Source organism: Pistacia vera, unplaced genomic scaffold, assembly GCF_008641045.1.
Source record: "Pistacia vera cultivar Batoury unplaced genomic scaffold, PisVer_v2 Contig503, whole genome shotgun sequence".
Lineage (NCBI taxonomy): Eukaryota > Viridiplantae > Streptophyta > Magnoliopsida > Sapindales > Anacardiaceae > Pistacia > Pistacia vera.
Genome location: NW_022196339.1, coordinates 1,183,743 through 1,202,594, shown reverse-complemented (window position 1 = coordinate 1,202,594; position 18,852 = coordinate 1,183,743). Strand labels below are relative to the sequence as shown.

At 31.9% G+C, this 18,852-nt stretch overlaps 1 protein-coding gene and 1 pseudogene across 1 annotated transcript; both read right to left on the bottom strand.

Moving 5' to 3' along the window:
- Positions 1 to 673: 673 nt before the first annotated feature.
- Positions 674 to 10,744, bottom strand: LOC116105693 (TMV resistance protein N-like). Its single transcript, XM_031392103.1, has 8 exons — positions 10,278 to 10,744; positions 8,695 to 9,793; positions 8,261 to 8,554; positions 7,295 to 8,167; positions 4,368 to 4,898; positions 4,016 to 4,161; positions 2,479 to 2,633; positions 674 to 1,011 (listed from the first exon to the last, which is right to left on the bottom strand). The coding sequence occupies exons 1-8, from the start codon at positions 10,742 to 10,744 to the stop codon at positions 674 to 676; spliced, it is 3,903 nt and encodes a 1,300-aa protein (XP_031247963.1).
- Positions 10,745 to 13,930: 3,186 nt separating this feature from the next.
- Positions 13,931 to 17,393, bottom strand: LOC116105692 (annotated as a pseudogene).
- Between the last annotated feature and the right edge of the window lie 1,459 nt (positions 17,394 to 18,852).

Sequence of the window (18,852 nt, the reverse complement as noted above, 5' to 3'; positions counted from 1 at the left end):
TTTATATTAAAAAAATAATTAATTAATTAAAAAAATAATTAAATAGTTTTTTTTAACAGAATTAAAAAATTTCACAACATTTTTGTTGAAGGGCCAATAGCGATAGTGACACATCAAATGATACTATTGAGGTCACCTGAATCGATGTGAGAAAATCTACGTGTGCTCGGTGAAACCTCCATGATTTATGGCAGTAGAATTTTATACTATGCTAAAACACGTATTATAATTTTGGGATGGAATTAGGGTTAAGTAATTTGAGACATGTAAATGACTATTTTAGCCTTTTATTGTTAAAAGAAATTTCAATGTATTAATTTAAGGGTACAAATTGGAATATATAAAACTAGAGGTACAAACTTACTATTTTATCAAACTTTGGGTGGAAATATATGTAAAAAGTTGATTCTCAACCGTTATTTTAAGTTGATTCCAACTAACGAAGGTTATTTAAAAAAAAACTTGACCTAAAAAACTAAAAAAGACAGAAGTTTAAGGAAATGTGGCCTAAAATTCTTGTATAATATATATATACTCAACCACAAATATAATTAAGATGTATTATTTATTTGTTTAGGAATTCACAAACACTCAAACGCATGCATAAAAATGAAATATATATGTAGTTAAAGATGCCTTAAAAAAACACTTAAACGTAAATATTAAGTAAAGTCTAGTAATCTTCAAGTTTTTGAGCTTCGGCATCATCATCATCATCAAAAGTAGCATCAGGTTCATCCACTTCATTTTCAACCAGAGGTGCTGCAGTTTCTTTTTCTTCATTTTCCTCCTTCAATGCAGTTTCAACTTCTTCCTCTTCTTCTTCATCATCATCTTCATGAACAACTACTTCTGCTTCTTCAGTAGGTGTCGCTACTTTTTCTTCCACGGTCGAAGGGACCTCAGAAGTTTCTTCTATATCTCCAGTGGCCGGTGCTTCAACTTCAACCTGAAATAGTATGCTATTTGTGTTATAGTAAATTTGGGTCTTTTTGGATTCCCCCCCCTTTCCTGGATAAAAAATCATAGACCACTTTCATTTTTGTAATATATTAAAAAAAAATTGGACTCCTATTTTTGAGGGGCCCTAGGCAGGTGCCTCACCTGCCTACCCCTTGAGCCGGGGCCTATTTGGTACCAGTGTGAGGAAATTACAATCCAAAATTTTAAGCTAATAAGAAGAAAACCCAAACAATGGCATTTAAACTCCTCTGCATGGATTCACAATTATTATTACACATAATATTTTAGCCAAACAGATTTGAGAATATAACTGAAGATAGAGACTGAGGATCCATCAACAAGTTAGAAGCTAAGAAGTTAAATTTTGGTCAAAACATAGACATTCAACCCCTTGAATGGACTTCGAAGCTCATGGTACTATGTAACTCTTCAACAAAAGACATGATGGTACCCTAGCGAGCTCCAGGACACCTTTTATCAGAGATCCCAAACCCTTTTCAGGGAATATGAGATATATGGTTCATGGCCATCTGCTTCTAACACAGTCTGATAGAAAATGAACATAATGTCCATCCAAAGGAAGCTAAGTTGGAATAAGCAGTAGCTCATGGTTCTCTAACTATAAATATAGGTTTAAAAAATAACAACTTAGGATTATGGTTTTGGTGTTACCAGAAAATGTTACAGAAAATAACAAATACTCTCATGACATTATTGATGTCAAAATGTCAATCCAAAGGAAGCTGCTCGATCTTGTTCAGAAAGTACCCTCAAAACAAGCAAAAATTTTCCTCGCAAAACCCTGAAACAAAAAATTGCTATCACAATTGAGATTTCTAAACCCAGGAACTTTATATATCTAACTCAGATGTATTTAGATTTAGATGCTTTTGAACATACAAGGGAAGAAAAAGAAAAAAATGGAAAAGGAACATAATTGATAACAAGCACTGAAGTCTCATTCAGAACTACTTTCATCACACCAATCTAAATCAGATAATGAGCTTCCTAGTTACAAGTATTTGATCATTTTCCATTAAATGTCAGGCAAAGCCACCCCGTACGTATCATTCACGAGGTACACTCATCAATGATTTTAGAGATTTTTGTATTATAAGCATAAAACTAAGAAATAACAACTTAGGATTACTTTTGCTATTACCAAAAAATGTGGCATAAAATACACGTACCATATCCTTATTTTGACACCTATTATTCCTTTGATCACCAAGAAATATCACTCAGCTGCTGCACCTATTGAACATTAACGAACATAATTACCTTATGATACATCTAAACTGTAACTAAACTGTAAGCAATTTAACTTAAGACATAGAAATCGTGAGCAAAATTAGATAGAATAGGGTTAGAAAGAAGATCAGAATTACCTCTGTATGTATGTGTGTGCATATATATATACACACACACACACACACATACAACAAAAGTGCAAGATATAGATTTTCCCATTAGAAGATCAATTGATTTCTTCAAGTTATTAAAGTTTTGGTTCACCTTCGTCATCAGAAGTAGTCACTTCATTGTTAACAGGGCTTTGTGTAGTTGTGGCAATGACATCCATTGTTGAACCATTAAAAGTTTCAGGGAATTCATTAGTAATTGGATTGAACTCTTCCACTTCTTTCTCATTTAGCAGAGGCACCCCAGACCTTTCATGATCAAAAAATATAATGAAGAAATAATCAATACAATTCATGTATGTATATAGCCAACTGTGTATATATACACTAACAAGATTGCTTTATTGTAAATTACAAGATCTTTCCCTTATTCAAAATTTCGAAACCGTACATTAGAAAAAGAAAGAAAAGGATCAGAATCAACTCTGTAGTCTTCATATGAGTACATTTTGATGACACATTTTTGCATAAGTCACAGCAAAAATTAAATTTCTCTGACAATTAATTTAGAAATACACAATATATAATGTTTTCTAATAGAACTTCAGTTACATAGTAACGGCACATTTGGTTTGTTGTTTTGTGTTGTACTAATTAGTTTTTATTATTTTTCCAAAAAACTTTAAATAATATTAATTAACTAATTAATTAAGAGGATAAAATATGAGATTTGCTAAATAATATAACATAACCTAAATTCACCTTTCCACATTGCATTAGTTTATGTATATTAACTACATATACTTTCAATTAGTAAATACAATGCAAAAATTTAACCATACCATATGTATTGGATTATTTAGTACTATACGCATACCATTTGTGGCCTAAGTATAATTAATAGAACACAAATTTTCGATTAATTAAGGCAAATTAGTTTTTTCTTTTTTTCTTTTAGTGCAAATAGTCAGGTACGAATATTATGAATTATCTAAAGAGACTCAATTAATTTGCATATAAATTCAAATTACATAAAAAATGAAAATTATAAGTTTTATAATAATTAAAATTTTTAAATTTGATAAATAATTTGAAATCCATGTTATTTGATGTAGAAAAATGTTTTCTCTTTGATAATAATGACCAGAAAGATTGTTCCTCTTGATTTCAACTATAACACAAGTAAATATACAAATTTAAATGCAAATGAATATTAAGCATTTTAAGTATAATTTCCTGGTTAAAATTGCGACTAAGAGAAAGATAATCAGCATAACAGAGAAAATTGAGAATTATACAAAATAAAATAATGACAATGACAATACATAAAAAAATCACAATAACATTAACGAATAATGTATTATTATCATTAATATTTAGTTAAATTTAATATTTTCTCTTAGTTTGAGTAATCGAAACATCTGAGCCTATCATATTATCAGCATCAAATCAATAACAATAGCAATGTCTGATTGAGATTTATTATCTTTTTAATATGAATAATGCATTACATCTACTTGAGTTTTACTCTATATGAACCTCAGATTTCCCAAGTCATATAAACACATAGATTAAATGATATTTGAACCAAATATATAATCATTCAGAAAATTAAAGAGAAAAATATCCATTTAGGTCACAAAAACCATAGAATTCACTAAGCAAAGTGAAAGGTAAAATATATTCTTTACCTCATGCTGGATTCACCCATAATGAAATTGGAAGATTTTAGTCCCTTAGAGATTGGCTCCTCATAATCAGAGATGATGCATCTCCTGGATCTTGATTCTTCCACTGCCTTCTGCACCTCTGGTTTGGAAAACAAATGGACCCCACACTGTCGTTTATGATAAAACTGTTAGAAGTCAGTTATATTAGTTCATCCGCATGCTGCTTTACTCTTTACCCTTACATATAAAAGAATACTGTAACAATTGACAAAGTAATAAATTCTTCAAGCGATACATTGCTCTTAATACGATACCGAAAAAGTATGAGTTCTACTTTTCAATTTATTGATGTTGCAATCCTAGTATTATTTACGTTATCATAAGTTTGCTCATGCTCGGAGTCTTCATCATAGGTTTGGTCGAGTTCGTAGTCTTCATCATAGTTTCGTTGGCGTAGTTCCTCCAATTGATGACGATCAACATATTCCAGATCTTTGTACAATAGATGAATCCCACAGCTTTTCAACATATTATTCTTGCCATTTATAACTCGAAATATAGCATTAACATATGTAGAATCACCCATATCGAGACGTACTTTGTCAATTCGCCCACGTGAGAAAAACAACATCAAAAGATGATCAGACTCGACGACTTTATGAGCGATGTGACAATGGGAATGTAAAGAACCTTTCTGAAAATGTAGGTCACATTCGAAACGAAAATCTGAAAGATCACCGATATTAAATACTACAGCGAATGCAATTCCCATGAGTTTATTACTGAGCCAATGTGGAGGCAATCCGATTTTTATTGAAGGAGTATTACTCCTATGATTGAACCACTTTGGAATTTTACTTCCCGGAAGACAAATGTCAAAGCGAAAAGCTCCACGAGAGTATTTCTGTAACATGAGATCGTGTTTGCAATAATAAAGACTCTAAGTAATGATGTATAAGCAAAGAGTAATGCTACACTTATACCATTTTTTACACCATTTTGTAAACATCATAATGTGGCATATGTTATAACCACACAAATTCTATTATATTATTAAAAATTCAAAATAATTAAAAATTTGTGTGATTGTAACATATATCACATCATGATGTAATGAAAATTGTATAAAATAGTGATGTAAATGTAGAGTTGTTGGAAAGTAATTCGTTATCTAAGCCCAACTGAATCACACTTGGGCTAGGAAGATTACAAGGTCTAGTCCTGAGACTGATGTAACCAATAAACTAATATATCTAGAGTTAAATATCTTTTTATTGTTCGAAAATAAATATATCAAAAACAAACAGAGTCAAGTTAGTAAAGAAAAATAAACCTAAAAAATTCTAAAAGTTCTTGTATTGGGTTTTTCAATCAATAAAATTATTATTCCTCAAATTTAATTTTTCAAGTGCAAAACATTCTTACAAAAGCAATCATACCTTGCATTTTTGCTTTCAAGAAAAGCACACACTATTTGAACCCCAAATGTTCTATTTAAGAAAATGTCAAAACAAATTTAATTGAAAAAAAAAAAAAAAAATAGTGAAACAATACTGTAGCAAACGGATTTAAAAGTAGAGAAATTTACTTAGGTTACATTTGTTTTAGTATGAAGTTTGAATGTACAAGTTTGATCAACATGCTTGTTTTTTTTTCAATGTATGATTATAAATATTAAATTGTATGTTTTAATACAGGTAAGGATCTTAAAACTAGTGTTTTGACATATATGTCCTTATAAATTATAATATAGTTTCATATTTTACATCTTTTAAGAAAATTTAAATTATCAAATATATGAAAATTAAAAAATTGTATATAAATTAAACATAATTATTTAATTATATTGTTTGATGTAATTTTTAAAATTTATTATAAGAATAAAAATTAAAATAATGCGAAAAATACATAATGCATAAGAGTTTGTCAAAATTGGAATCATATAAAACTATTAAGGGTATTGTTGACAAAATAAGTTTTTTATTGATTAAGATGTAAGCCAAAAAAAAAAAAAAAGCAAACCTGAAACATCTTAATCCACTAAAATTAATTACATTCAAACTTAAGATCATAGAACAAATAGGCCCTTAGTTGACCCTTTTTAAAAAGTCAAATTAAAAAATTAGTTACATTCTATCCCTATCTTTCACAATTAATGACATGGATATCATTGTTTCCATGAAAATGAAAAAAACTTTTGATTTATGAATGAAATGCACAATATTATAGTTTTTTGAAACAATATAGTATCAAAAGATATATAAAATGTTGCAAATATGTTTAACCAAAAAAAAAAAAAATAGAATACGCTAATTTAAATTGGTTTGAAAATTCAAATTTTTTTTTTTTTTTTTTTTTTTTTTTTGGAAAATTGATGAAGAAACTTGAATTGTTTGGATTGCAAAAACTTGAGTCACTCAAGTCCGGTTGCTCGACTGAGGTACAATAATATTAATCTCGTTCAAGTGGACCTTTTTGATATTTTATATGGGTCATATTAATACTTGACATAAAATCTATTATCTAAAATATCAATATCATCTATATAAAATATAAAAAAAATGTACTCGAACAAGATAAATATCATTATACCCCACTTGAGAAAGTCAAAGTGGTTGGACTCAGAGTGACTAGAAATTGAAAAAGAAGGGAAATTATGCTGCTTCGTGCGGTTAATTCAACTCCAAGGGAAGTGGAAAATTGATTCCATACATATGGATTTTTTTTTTTTTTTTTTTATATTTTTGAAGAAACATCATCTAAGACGAAAAAGACCAATTCATGGATAGAAAAGACCAATTCACCTCTGCAACTTGTTAACTTACTCTATTAACCAACAAAATTTATGTAGTTTATTTTTTAATTTAATTATTGAATTGGGTAATTTAGAAATTTAACTAACCGCCATTGAGCACATTTTAAGCCACATAAATCATTAATAGTTTTAAAAAAATGTCAAATATTTTTTAAACGACAAGTTTGCGTTAAAAAAATGGTACTTTTATATTTAATTTGAGTTTGTTGGTTATGATTATAGAGATGGGCATTTCCAGGTATCGTTGGTAATTTTTCCCTGCAAAATCCCCGTAATCCGAGTTGGGCAAGGCGGGGAGGGGGAATGGGATCCCTGGCCCTGCCTCGCCCTGCGCCCATCTCTATTTGTAACCAACAAACTCAAATACATAAACCGAAGTTTCAGCATATATGAACACCCCTAGGCCCTAACTAGGACTATACCAACATATATGCTACTCACATTAATCAATTCACAGACTCACAAGAGAGATAAAGAAGGAGAACCTGGAGCCAAAGTTTCAGCATCATAACTGCCAAGTCGCTGCCGTAATTCTCAACCAGTTTGAAGCAATTATCAAAAGACAGGAAAAATGCTGAGGAAGTGCTTTTTTCTGGTGGCGATAGTCTTTCGAGTGAAGTACAATCACCTGCGTCAAGAAAAACTATTGCCGGTGGAAGCTCTGGCAACAATTGAAGCTTCTTGCATCTTTCCAAGCCAAGACATTCAAGTTTCATAAGTTGATTGATGCTTGGAGGTAAGGTATCAAAGTTGTTTCCGCTTAAATCTAGAACTTCCAACGAGCATAAGGAGCCAATATCATTGGGGATCGCTCCATGCAAAAGATTACAATCACTAAGATCTAAACTTTTGAGAGTAATTAAACCTGAGAGAGGTGGCAACAACAAACACATGGAATCTGGATTTTTGTTCGGTAACAACAATGACAAGAAGAAAGTGAACCAGGTTTGGGGTCGTTGTCCATTACATCCATGAAGAGAGAGTTTTTCGAGCTTTTTCAATTGTACTATGGAGGACGGTACTTGTCTTATTGCCGTCCTACTCATATCTAGTTCTACCAAACATTCAGCTTCCCCTATGTTTTCAGGCAGCTTGTCTAATTTTAAGCAGCCACTGAGTTTAAGAATCTTGAGAGACTTCAAACCACGGATATCGCTTGGAAAACTCGAAAGATTTCTACAATCCTTCAAGACAAATACAGTTAGCTTTGTGAGAACTGCAACAGATGGGTGAACCTCACGCAATTTCGTACAGCATTCAAGATCTAGCGTCTCAAGATTTGGAACCCCAGTAAAGTCTGGAGTTGTTATCAGGTTGCAGGAATGACTGAGATTAATGGTTTTCAACTTCAAAAAGGACTGTAAGAAACAGAATAAAGTCAAGAAAATAACTCGATTGCAAGGACTTCACATGCGTTGTAATAAAAGTAATAATGAATAAAGAAATAATACCTTCATGCCCTCCCAAAGATATTCAATGCAGCTGTTGCACATAATTAGTTCAAAGAGATTCTCCGGGTGGAAACATAAGGGCAAGGACTTTAAAGGGTATCCATTCCATTCGAAAATACGTAACTCACTTGAGAGATATTCGAGGTTCTCGGAAAGGTGAACATTACTGATGCTGAGTAACCTTAAATTGGTCATGGCTGAAAAAGATTTACCATGCAGACCCATGATTCCTCGTTCACGCATATCTCTGGAGTGAGTTACATCAACCATTATACATTCAATTGCTTCTGTTCCCTGATAAATAAGAAAGAAAAAACTAATACATAGTTAATATAGAGAGACGTTACTAGCTTGAACTGTCATTAATGATGTTGATTTTATTAAAATAATAATGTATATATGTATGCGTTTGTATGTATTTAAAAAAATCTCACCTTTATTTTTGTCAAAACTTTGTAGATATCCTTATATACCCATAATCTACTCCATTTGCCAGGCTCATCACGGTGCTGTTCTCGAACAATCTCCCAGCCCATTTCTTGCAATAACTGATGCATCCATAATCGGTTTTTTGAAATAACAGTTATCAAAGATTTGTCAATCAGTTCTTCCATTCCAATATTTGCATAAAAATTGCAACTATTTAGTATCTCAATAACTCGATCTTTTTCCTTTCCTTTGAAGAAACATGCTATATCTAAGAATATTTTCTTGTTCACATCCTCTAGTCCATCATAACTTATTCTGAGTGATTCCAAAATTTCTCTATTTGGAAATTGTTGTAGTCTATCCAAGGAACTCTTCCATACCTCAACACCACTTCTACCACACAAATGGGATCCCAAAACTACAATAGCTAATGGAAGTCCGTTCGTGTAATTCACCACCTGTTGCGAGAGCTCAAGAAGATCATTTGTGGGTCGTGAGGTTTTAAAGGCATTCAAATGAAACAGCCGAAGAGATTCATGGAAAGTCAGTCCATTAACATCATATATGTTTTCAGTTAGATGGGATAGCAAATGTTTATTTCTGGTTGTAATGATGATTCGACTCCCAGAACCAAACCATTCTCTCTCCCTAGCTAAACTCTTCAATTGTTTTTTTTGATCCACATCATCAAGAACGAGAAAAACCTTTTTCCGGTAGAGACGTCTTCTAATCAAGTTGATTCCATGAGAAACATCATCCACATGTAAATTTCTTTCATGCATGAGTGAATGTAGAAGTTTTTGTTGCAAAGCTTCCAGGCCTTTTGTATCATGGACTTCTCTAATATTGCGAAGAATGCATTTACAATCATAGTCTTTTGAAAGCATATCATATACAACTTCAGCTATTGTAGTTTTACCTATCCCTCCCATTCCACAGATGCCAATGAAGCGAACATCGTCCAATCCTGGTTTTATGTATGCAGTCATTTTCTCCACTCGAGACTCCATACCAACAAGATCTCGTGTAATATATGATGGAGTTTCTTGATCCAGTTTTCTCGATAGGTCTTCAACAATATCTTGGATAAGTTTTGTTTCATGCCTACAAAGAAGAGCAATAAACAAAGCAAGGAAAAATAATTTGACAATCAGCTATGATGTACTAAATTGTTTTTCGAAAAGGAACATGAATATGGTACACGGACTTTTTTTTTTCTAAAAGAATTTCAAAACAACGGATATGTTATACTGGTCAAAACATGCTACAAGATATAATTACTCAACTTGGGATATAATAGTTGCCATCTTTGTTGAAACCAAACCACTGAAAAGACTTTTGAAAGATGTTTAAAATATAAGAATTGCATTCGAAATAGAAATTTTATGGGGATGTTAATAATCAATACTGCCCTACCAAAGTATGTATAAAATTTCCATGAAAAATATTTCGACTTTTAGTACAGATATTTTCAAATTATCGGAAAAAGTAAATTATTGTTAACTATTTAATTATCCAGGGTATTTATTGGTAGATATGCGTATTTGAAGCTAAGAAAGCCACAATCTATAAGGAGAATAATCAGTACCTCTCCTGCAAATGGTATCCAGAGATACTGGCAACTCGTTTGAGAGCTGATCTCCAACTTTGCACCTTCTCCTGATTCTCTTCTTCATGTTTATCAAAAGCTTTCTTGAAATCTCCCCTCCGTTTCCTTACATCTGATGGATGTACGTCGTAAAAAATTGGAACAGCTATTTGCCCCTTATCCTTCATGCAGTCAACAATCTTGGCAAGTTCATCCAAACACCATGTAGAAGTAGCATAGTTTTTTGATAATATTATGATGGCAAACCTCGACCCTTCGATAGCCGTGATGAGCTCTGAAGATATTTCTTTTCCCCTCTCAAGTTTTTCATCATCTCTAAACGTAAAAATTCCTTTCTGAATTAAAGCATAATATAGATGATCGGTAAAGTTTTTTCGAGTGTCCTCACCTCTAAAACTTAAAAACGCGTCGTATCGCCATTGATGGACAGATGATAAAGATGCCATTGAACTTAGCAGCTCCTCTGCTCCGAAATTAAGAGAAAAACTCTACTTCTGTAAATTGTAAGAATTAAGCAATTTCAATAGTCAGTAAGACCATAAGAGTACACGCTTTCAAGTTTTTATCATTTTATGGACGTGGGATGATCAGAGATGTTTGTATATGAGGTTTATCTTATTCCTATAGGCTTTAGGAATGAATTATAAAGCATCTCCGACAATTACTGGCACGCCTGTAGAGCCCACAAATAATGTCATATTTATCCAATACATCTTGGTTTTCACTTGCGCAAGAAAGTTTGATTTATGTTTTACCCTTACCCTGCTGCGAAATTTCAATTTTATCCCAGCCTTAATTTACCAGACTTTAAAGCATAAACACTCTTCACGATTAATGTAAGAAATAGTTAAACATTATAATATATATAAAATAAGAATTGATATAATATTGATTGTGATACATGAAAGATATTCTTATCATTTCACTTACTACAATCACCATATTGTCTTGTTACATGATGGCAACATAAATTATGTTGTGCTTTTTTTATCAAAATCTAAAAAGCATGTTGATGATGAAAAAAAAATATCGAGCTTAATTTGGAATTGTTGCAATTTATTTTTTAATTACTTATTTCTTAAGCTAAAATATATAAAGTATTTATTAATTATCAAAATACCTGCATTATTTCAAACAAATACTTATTTAATTAAAAATTTAAAAATTTGAAAACTTCTCCGCTAGGAGTGCCAACTGACAACCATTAGAGGTGGTTGAATACAGTCCTCAATGACTCGTTAGCAACATTATCAATACCATCAGGTAAACCAGTAGACTATCTATTCAATTGTGCTTGTGGGAAGGCTGCCAGCAATGTTAGTTGTAGTATACTTGAAAAGATCGGTTGAACTTTTTCTAATTCTGAATAATAATCTTACTGTTGCAGGAAGTATTCTTAAAGCACTTTATATTGGGAAAAAAAAAAATCATAAATGAACAAGTTTTCCTTTATCTTGTTAGTAATATATCCATGGCCATGGATGACATATGAATAGTAAGTAAATGGAATGTTATTAAATGCTCAATATTGGTAACAATTATATTTTGAAAATAGATATTAATGAAAGATAGTTTAATTTGATGCTTATCTCTAATAATAAAAGTGTTATATATATATATATATATATATATATGTAACAATGGGTTTGGGTTTATTGTGAGTGTATTAGACTAATACTATTATGCTTTATTTTAGTATTTGACTCACATCTGGGAGTGCAACCAAGATGTGCCGAAATACGTAAATCGGGTGTCTTTCTATGTGTGAGATTGTCGTATTGTCTTCTTTATTTAATTTCAACTATATATCATCTTCAAGCTCCATATAATCATCATAATGAAATTGATCTTTTCATCAATGTTAGCTCAGTATGGAAAAGATTCTTCCTTTTTATATTAGGGCTTCTAGAATAAAATGATGGTTTTAAACTTCCCCACTTAGCAAATATTAAATGGAGTAAATGATTGAAAATTGAAATTTAAAATGACAACGTCACCCACTTAATTAAAATTCTCCCTTCAAAATTTACCATTAAGGACAAGTGGCAAACACTTGCTCATAAATGTTAGGTAAAAATAGTGTTGGAATGAAAGAGAGTGAGAGAAGAACAAAGATGGTGGAAATGGTGCCACCCCCACAAAACGGTACCCTGGTTTGTTTTCCCAGGTGATGCACCCCACCAAGAAAGATGATTAAACAAAAAGTACTTATCTTCTCATAGAAAAACACAAATTAATGGATTCAATTACAATTCAATTATTTGGGTTCGTCATTGCAAAAATAGTTTAAATGAAATATCTGATTTATGATTGAATTCAACTCGTTAGATGTGAAAGCAACTACCAATCGGACTGAAATTATTGACAAAGTGTTAGGAAATTTCTTAGAAAGATATCATGTTAACTAATTACTTTAATACTCTACATAATCAAATAATTCAAATTGGTAATAAATCAGATCCTTAACTAATTTTATAATATCAAGAATGATTGATAAATATCAAAATCAAACTAAAGTGATGGTGGACCATAATATGTAAGTTTTGGTCAAGTTAATATGATAATTCAACAACTTCATCAACCAATTAACTTTACCGAAATTACAGATTTATTACAAGGAAATTTCTTAGAAATTAATTAAAGAGAACATGTTCCCTGCCATACCAACTTGCAATAAAAGGAAAAATAATTTGGAATTTGTAATTCTACAAGAGAGTTGTGTTGACTCAATCAGTACATAATACTAATAATGCAAGCATTTAAAATGAATAATATTTAACAAAATGATGTGGTAAAATATAACCTGTAGAGTGAATATACAAAGACAACTCATTAATTGATATGTCATTTAAAGAATAATATCACATCACTTTATATTCAATTGAACTCTTTGTTAGAAGATTTTGTAATTGTAATATTACTTATTTAAAATTTACAACAGGAAAAAAGAAATTGGCTTTTAGAAATTAAAGGTTAAAAGGTCTCACAAATTAGTAAAATAAATAGAATAAAAATATTTCCCTGGAGTCACTATATTATCTTGCTACATGATAGTAACTTTAATTAAATTGTGCTTTTTAATAAAATATTTATCAAAATCTTAAAAGCATGTTGACGATGAAAAAAAAAATGGAGCTTAGTTTGGAATTAGTGTAATTTCTCTCTTAGTCACTTATTTCTTAAGCTAAAATCTATAAAATATTTATTAGTTATCAAAATACCTCCATCATTTCATACAAATACTTATTTGATAGGAATGCCAGTGGCCAAGAATTGGAGTTTGATGAGCCATCAGCCATGTGCTTTATAAAATAATTAAATATTCCATGAATCTAATTTTTAAAACCTGGAATTTATTTCGTTTATTTTGTTTTAAAAAGAGTCCAACAACACCCACCACTAAACCTACAAGCCCACCTTAGAAAGGCCGACACCGAGCAGCATAGGCATTAAATTAAGTTGAGTCACCGCCAAGCCAAGCCCGAAATGAGAGACTTCCTCTTGCTTTCCAAGATATAATTTCAAAGTTAGGAGATTGCATAACAAGTCAATGATGAAGACGAAGATGAAACAATAACTAAAGATAGAAGGAAGTGGCACAAGCGGATATGAAAATTAAATAATTTCCATCCATTTTCTAAATTATTTTAATCTGGTGTGTTGCTAGGTTAGTTGCATACCTGCTTAGTTCTTCCTAACATTAATATACAATTCATTCTGAACCTCATCGACGGAAGAAGCTCTTACCATGGGCAGGCATGAATAACCTTCTTCTAGCAGTAGATAGATTGCATACAATGTAAACTTCATATACAATATCCCAAAGCCAGAGTACTTTCTCATATGCCAGTGCCCTTTCAAACAATCCACGGATTCTGTTTTGCATGGCATGCTTCTGTTTGTGTTTGAAATTGTAGGTCTGACTCACGTATCAATCACTTTGTTGATGCCAGTTTTTCTTCATCAACCTCAAAATCTTTCCTTGCTTGTTTTAGCGATTAAGTTTTGGCAAATCCTACCAGGTCAATCAATAAAATTTCAACCAATATTTCAATAACACCATAAAAGTATAGTTTTAAAGCACCAAACTTCCTCAAATACAAAAAGCAAGAAAAAGACAATTGCATTATACCACCTTCCATATCCCACAAAAGCCAAGGAAATATCTCATACTAAAATCTTTCAAGATAATAATTTAATCATTGTGCTAAGATACTTTTACAGTATAGAATAAATGGACATCTGGTGGCATAACAATGGAGATATTTTTATTAGAGAAAGTTTATTTATGAAGGTGCATTGAAGTTTATTTTTTTGGATAAGCAGAAAATAAATATAAAACCCCAGGTGGGAAAATCAACTGTCCATTAATAACAAGGTGAACTAAACAAGCTCTCATGAAAGATACCTTTCTGATTAAATGTAGAAAATCCTCAACTAATAACTTTCATCTCTTTGAGCCAATATCCAGTACTTTATCTGCCTCTACAAAAAGTGGCATATATAGTACGATGTTATATTATCAGAGAAATTAAATAGATGAGTACTAATCAGAAAGAACGCATACCAAATCTGTTACATATTCCACAACTATGTCCTCCACAGGTGTCAAAGTTTCTGGAAGTAGCTAAGTGAAACAAAACAAGAAATTCATACATACATCAAACTAGACATAAAATTTAAAAGAGCAAAATGCGTATCATTATAAATTCCAATAACAAAATAACAACAGTTCCATATGAATCATGTAAAAGTAAAATTTGACCACATGGAGACTAAGGTCTCTAGCTGTTAATGAAGAATGAATTATTATAATGGCATGAAATAGTCATTCAAGTGAAATATACATCAATTCATTAAGAAGCTGATACCTGTTCACAGAGAGAATATACACCATCGGATAACATATGTGTATGTATGCAGGTATGTATTTTCAGGACATACGTTCAGGAGGCTTGAAAAAGATTATTTCGTTTCTGGATTATGCGGACTGCAAAAAGTTTTAAGCTACAGGCCACTTAAAACAAGTAATAAACACTGCAAACAATTTTCACATTATTTTGAGGCAAACTTCAAAAAGTATGAAAAGAATCTTGCCAACTATTTTCTGGGTTTATCTTACCAAATTCACAAAATCCCCCAAAACCAACTGGCTAGAGTCAACTGAGTGAACAACAAGTAACCCTAATGAACAACAAGTAACCATGGCAATGAAAGCAATTTGTAATTTTATGGAATGAAGAAGAAAAGTCATCCTAAGGGGGAAAAAAAAAAAAGAAGAAGAAAAAAATTGTCCCCGGATTACTAAAGCCAATCTAATGTTTAGATTAGCTGAATTTAAACATCAGAGTAATTTCATATGAAAATTAGGGCATGCAGGGAAATGAGCTAATTCAGGTCTGATAGAGGTTGCTAATAGAGCTTACTTTTAAAAGTTATGGTTTGGTCATATCCACACGAACCAAAATAAAATTAGTAGATAACATATTCATCAAATAGCATATACAGTTCCATGCATAACAAACAAAATTATTAAATTTGAGATTGCTCATCAACACAATTCAGTGTCCCAATCCTGTTGATGAGGGGAAAAAAAAGAAAAAGTTGAAAGACAGTTACCATTACTTACATTAGGATAATCACCAAAACCGTACATCATGTGTTGCACTGCAGCACCAAAGTACATGAATAAAAATACAAAAATAGCAATAGAACTCCCAAAAAAGTGGTTTCCACTAATATAAGAAATTTAAAACAGAAACGTGAGGCATTTACTCACAATCTTTTTGAAAGACTCCTCGCTTGCGCTTAAAGGAAGTTGTTTCATTAGGCTGTAAGGATCTTGCTTTTTGTTTTCAGGATTGTCTGGCAGAAGAGTTACTCATCTTGTATACAAAATGTCTCTCCCTTTAGTAACTATCACAAAAATCAACTGCATTGAGCTGCAAATGCTACATGACTAGAGAAATAACTAAATTATATAATTTCAACTGTAATACTAAGAATACATTCCAGTTTGTTCATCCTAATTACAAGCATTAGGCATTTGTCACCTCACTAGCTCTATCCTTCCTATAACAAAAACCCTAACTTTCTCCTAAATCTTCTATCATATTCAGAGTAAACAAACATCTAAATTTACATAAGCCAAGAAAACAAATAACTCAATTTCTTCTTTTTCTATAAATAAATAAATAAATTACTAGAAAACGCAAACTGAAACAAAGTCAATTCTTGATGCACGGTTTACTATCATCATTATTGCTATTTTATGGAGATTATTATGGCAACTAACAGCTTTCTTGCTAAGGAGTTTCCTTGCAACTCATCAGTAATTTGTCAAAATTGAACTGTTGATTAATTTAAAATTCTCAGGGTAACTTAACTAACGAAGACACCTTCACTTGCGCTCGGCAATTTAATAAAAAAGTCGAGGATCAATTTGTTATAAATAGTTCAAATTATGCAATTGAAGAATCTAATCTTAATTAGTCACGAAGATGTAAATAGTTAACTTGTCGAATTTAATTTTATTCACCTAACAACTAAGCATGTCTAATTAGTTTTATTTAATTATTTTAATGGCTCCCACACTAAATTAGTAAAATATAATTGGTAGCTTCCTAGGCTTGTGACTACTTGTATCTTTGAGTCCAATTTTTCGACAATCTTACACAAAAATTAACCGCTTTCTTGCTTTCTTTGCTCTCATACTCATCCATGGTTCTCCTCTTGTGACAACCAAAACCATGGCCGAACTTTTAATTAATAATTAAGAGTAGGGGTGTGTTTCTCATCGGGGAATTTTGTCAAACACATGATAGCCATTCACAAGCAAATTAACAAACCCAAGAAATTTATGAACCCATTTAACTAATCAACCAAAGCAAATAAATATCAACACAACAAAATACAATACATTAACGTACAAACAAGAATTTTAATTAAATGAAGCACCCAAGCATTATACACAAGAAATGAAAGCTATACATGTGATATTGAAGTAGATATAAGTAAATTGAGATGATTAAAACCCACCTTCGGTGAAGATGTAACCCTCAGCTTGTTTAGAGCTAGAGGTGGAGAACGGCGCATTTTAGAGGGGGAACTGAAAGAGGGTTGTTATGCCTAAAAAGTCACGCTTATGTCAGTTCAATAAATGTCTTTTTGTACTAGCTGTCAAATCCATATCTGCTCAAAGATATTCATACCAACCCTATCTCATTTCAAGAAATGAATGGACGAGAACCTTCCATGTGTTAAGGCAACTCGCAAAACATTCATTACACTAACCTCAAAGGTGTATAAATTGGCACTTTTCTTCACGAATAAGGAGGCTGTAACAACTGCTGAAAACTAGTACAATGCATGCATAATAACAATAGAAAATTGGGCCCAAAACTTTCTTTTCATTATAAGTCATATGTCTTTTATACACAAAGAGTATTGTTTACAAAAATTCATTTTAAAAGACAAAACAGGGGAAACAATGTAGCTATTGTTCCTCGCTTGCCGACGCCCCTCCGACTGCATTAACACCTAGATCCTGCATCCACAAAGGAAAATAACGGGGTGAGCACAAAATAATGCTCAGTAAGTAAAACTCTCTATCTGTCTGTCCCCGTATGTATTACCCTTAATTCTTTCCTTATACTATTTCTGATTCTATTTCTGTTTCTACTAAACGTCCTGGCCTCATCTTACCGGAGGCACGGCCGAATGGCGCTCACACAGCACCATCTCACTCTCCATGACTATCGGGTGAAATTCACACAGTACCAACCCGTTCTTAGTGACTACCGAGTGGGGATCACAAAGCACCTACTCGGTTTTCATAGTTATCGGGTGGAAACCACCTAGCACCTACCCGTTTCTCATGACTTTTGGGTAACGATCACCAAACATTAACCCGTCTCTATTTACTGTTGGGTGATGATCACAAAGCATCAACCCATTTCTAATACTCTTCTCATTCACTCTACTCTAGCACTTCTCATTCTCTCTACCCTTAGAGTAGTTGCATCCACAAAGTTCTCTACTCATAGAGCAAGTGCATACACAAAGTTTCCTACTCTTTCTTAGGTCACTTCTCAATGCACAATTAATGCCTATGGATGGTTCATCTCCACTAATGCACTTATGAAATGCCAACATGCAATGTTGCAAGAATTAAGGTTCACTACTCATACTCAAACCTCTATTAGGCATTTCATCAAACAACTCAAGTGCATTATAAAACTCTACTATAGCAATGATTCTAAAACTTTTTCTAACCATCCAAAATGGGGAGAAACCCCTTCACATAACCATAAAACCTGTCAAAGAAAACACTTCCAAAAAGGGATCCACAATACCCCTTCAATTCCATCTCAAACTACCTTTCCAACCCAACAACTCATTTCTCATATTTGCAAGGTATAAGCAATCACAAGGCATAGAAATCTCTATTTAAGCCTCCAAACATGGCATATAATATGTATATCACATACATACATCATTTCTATCAAAACCCTAATCAAGAAAATTCTTAAATCTCAACTTGGGTTGGGATTTA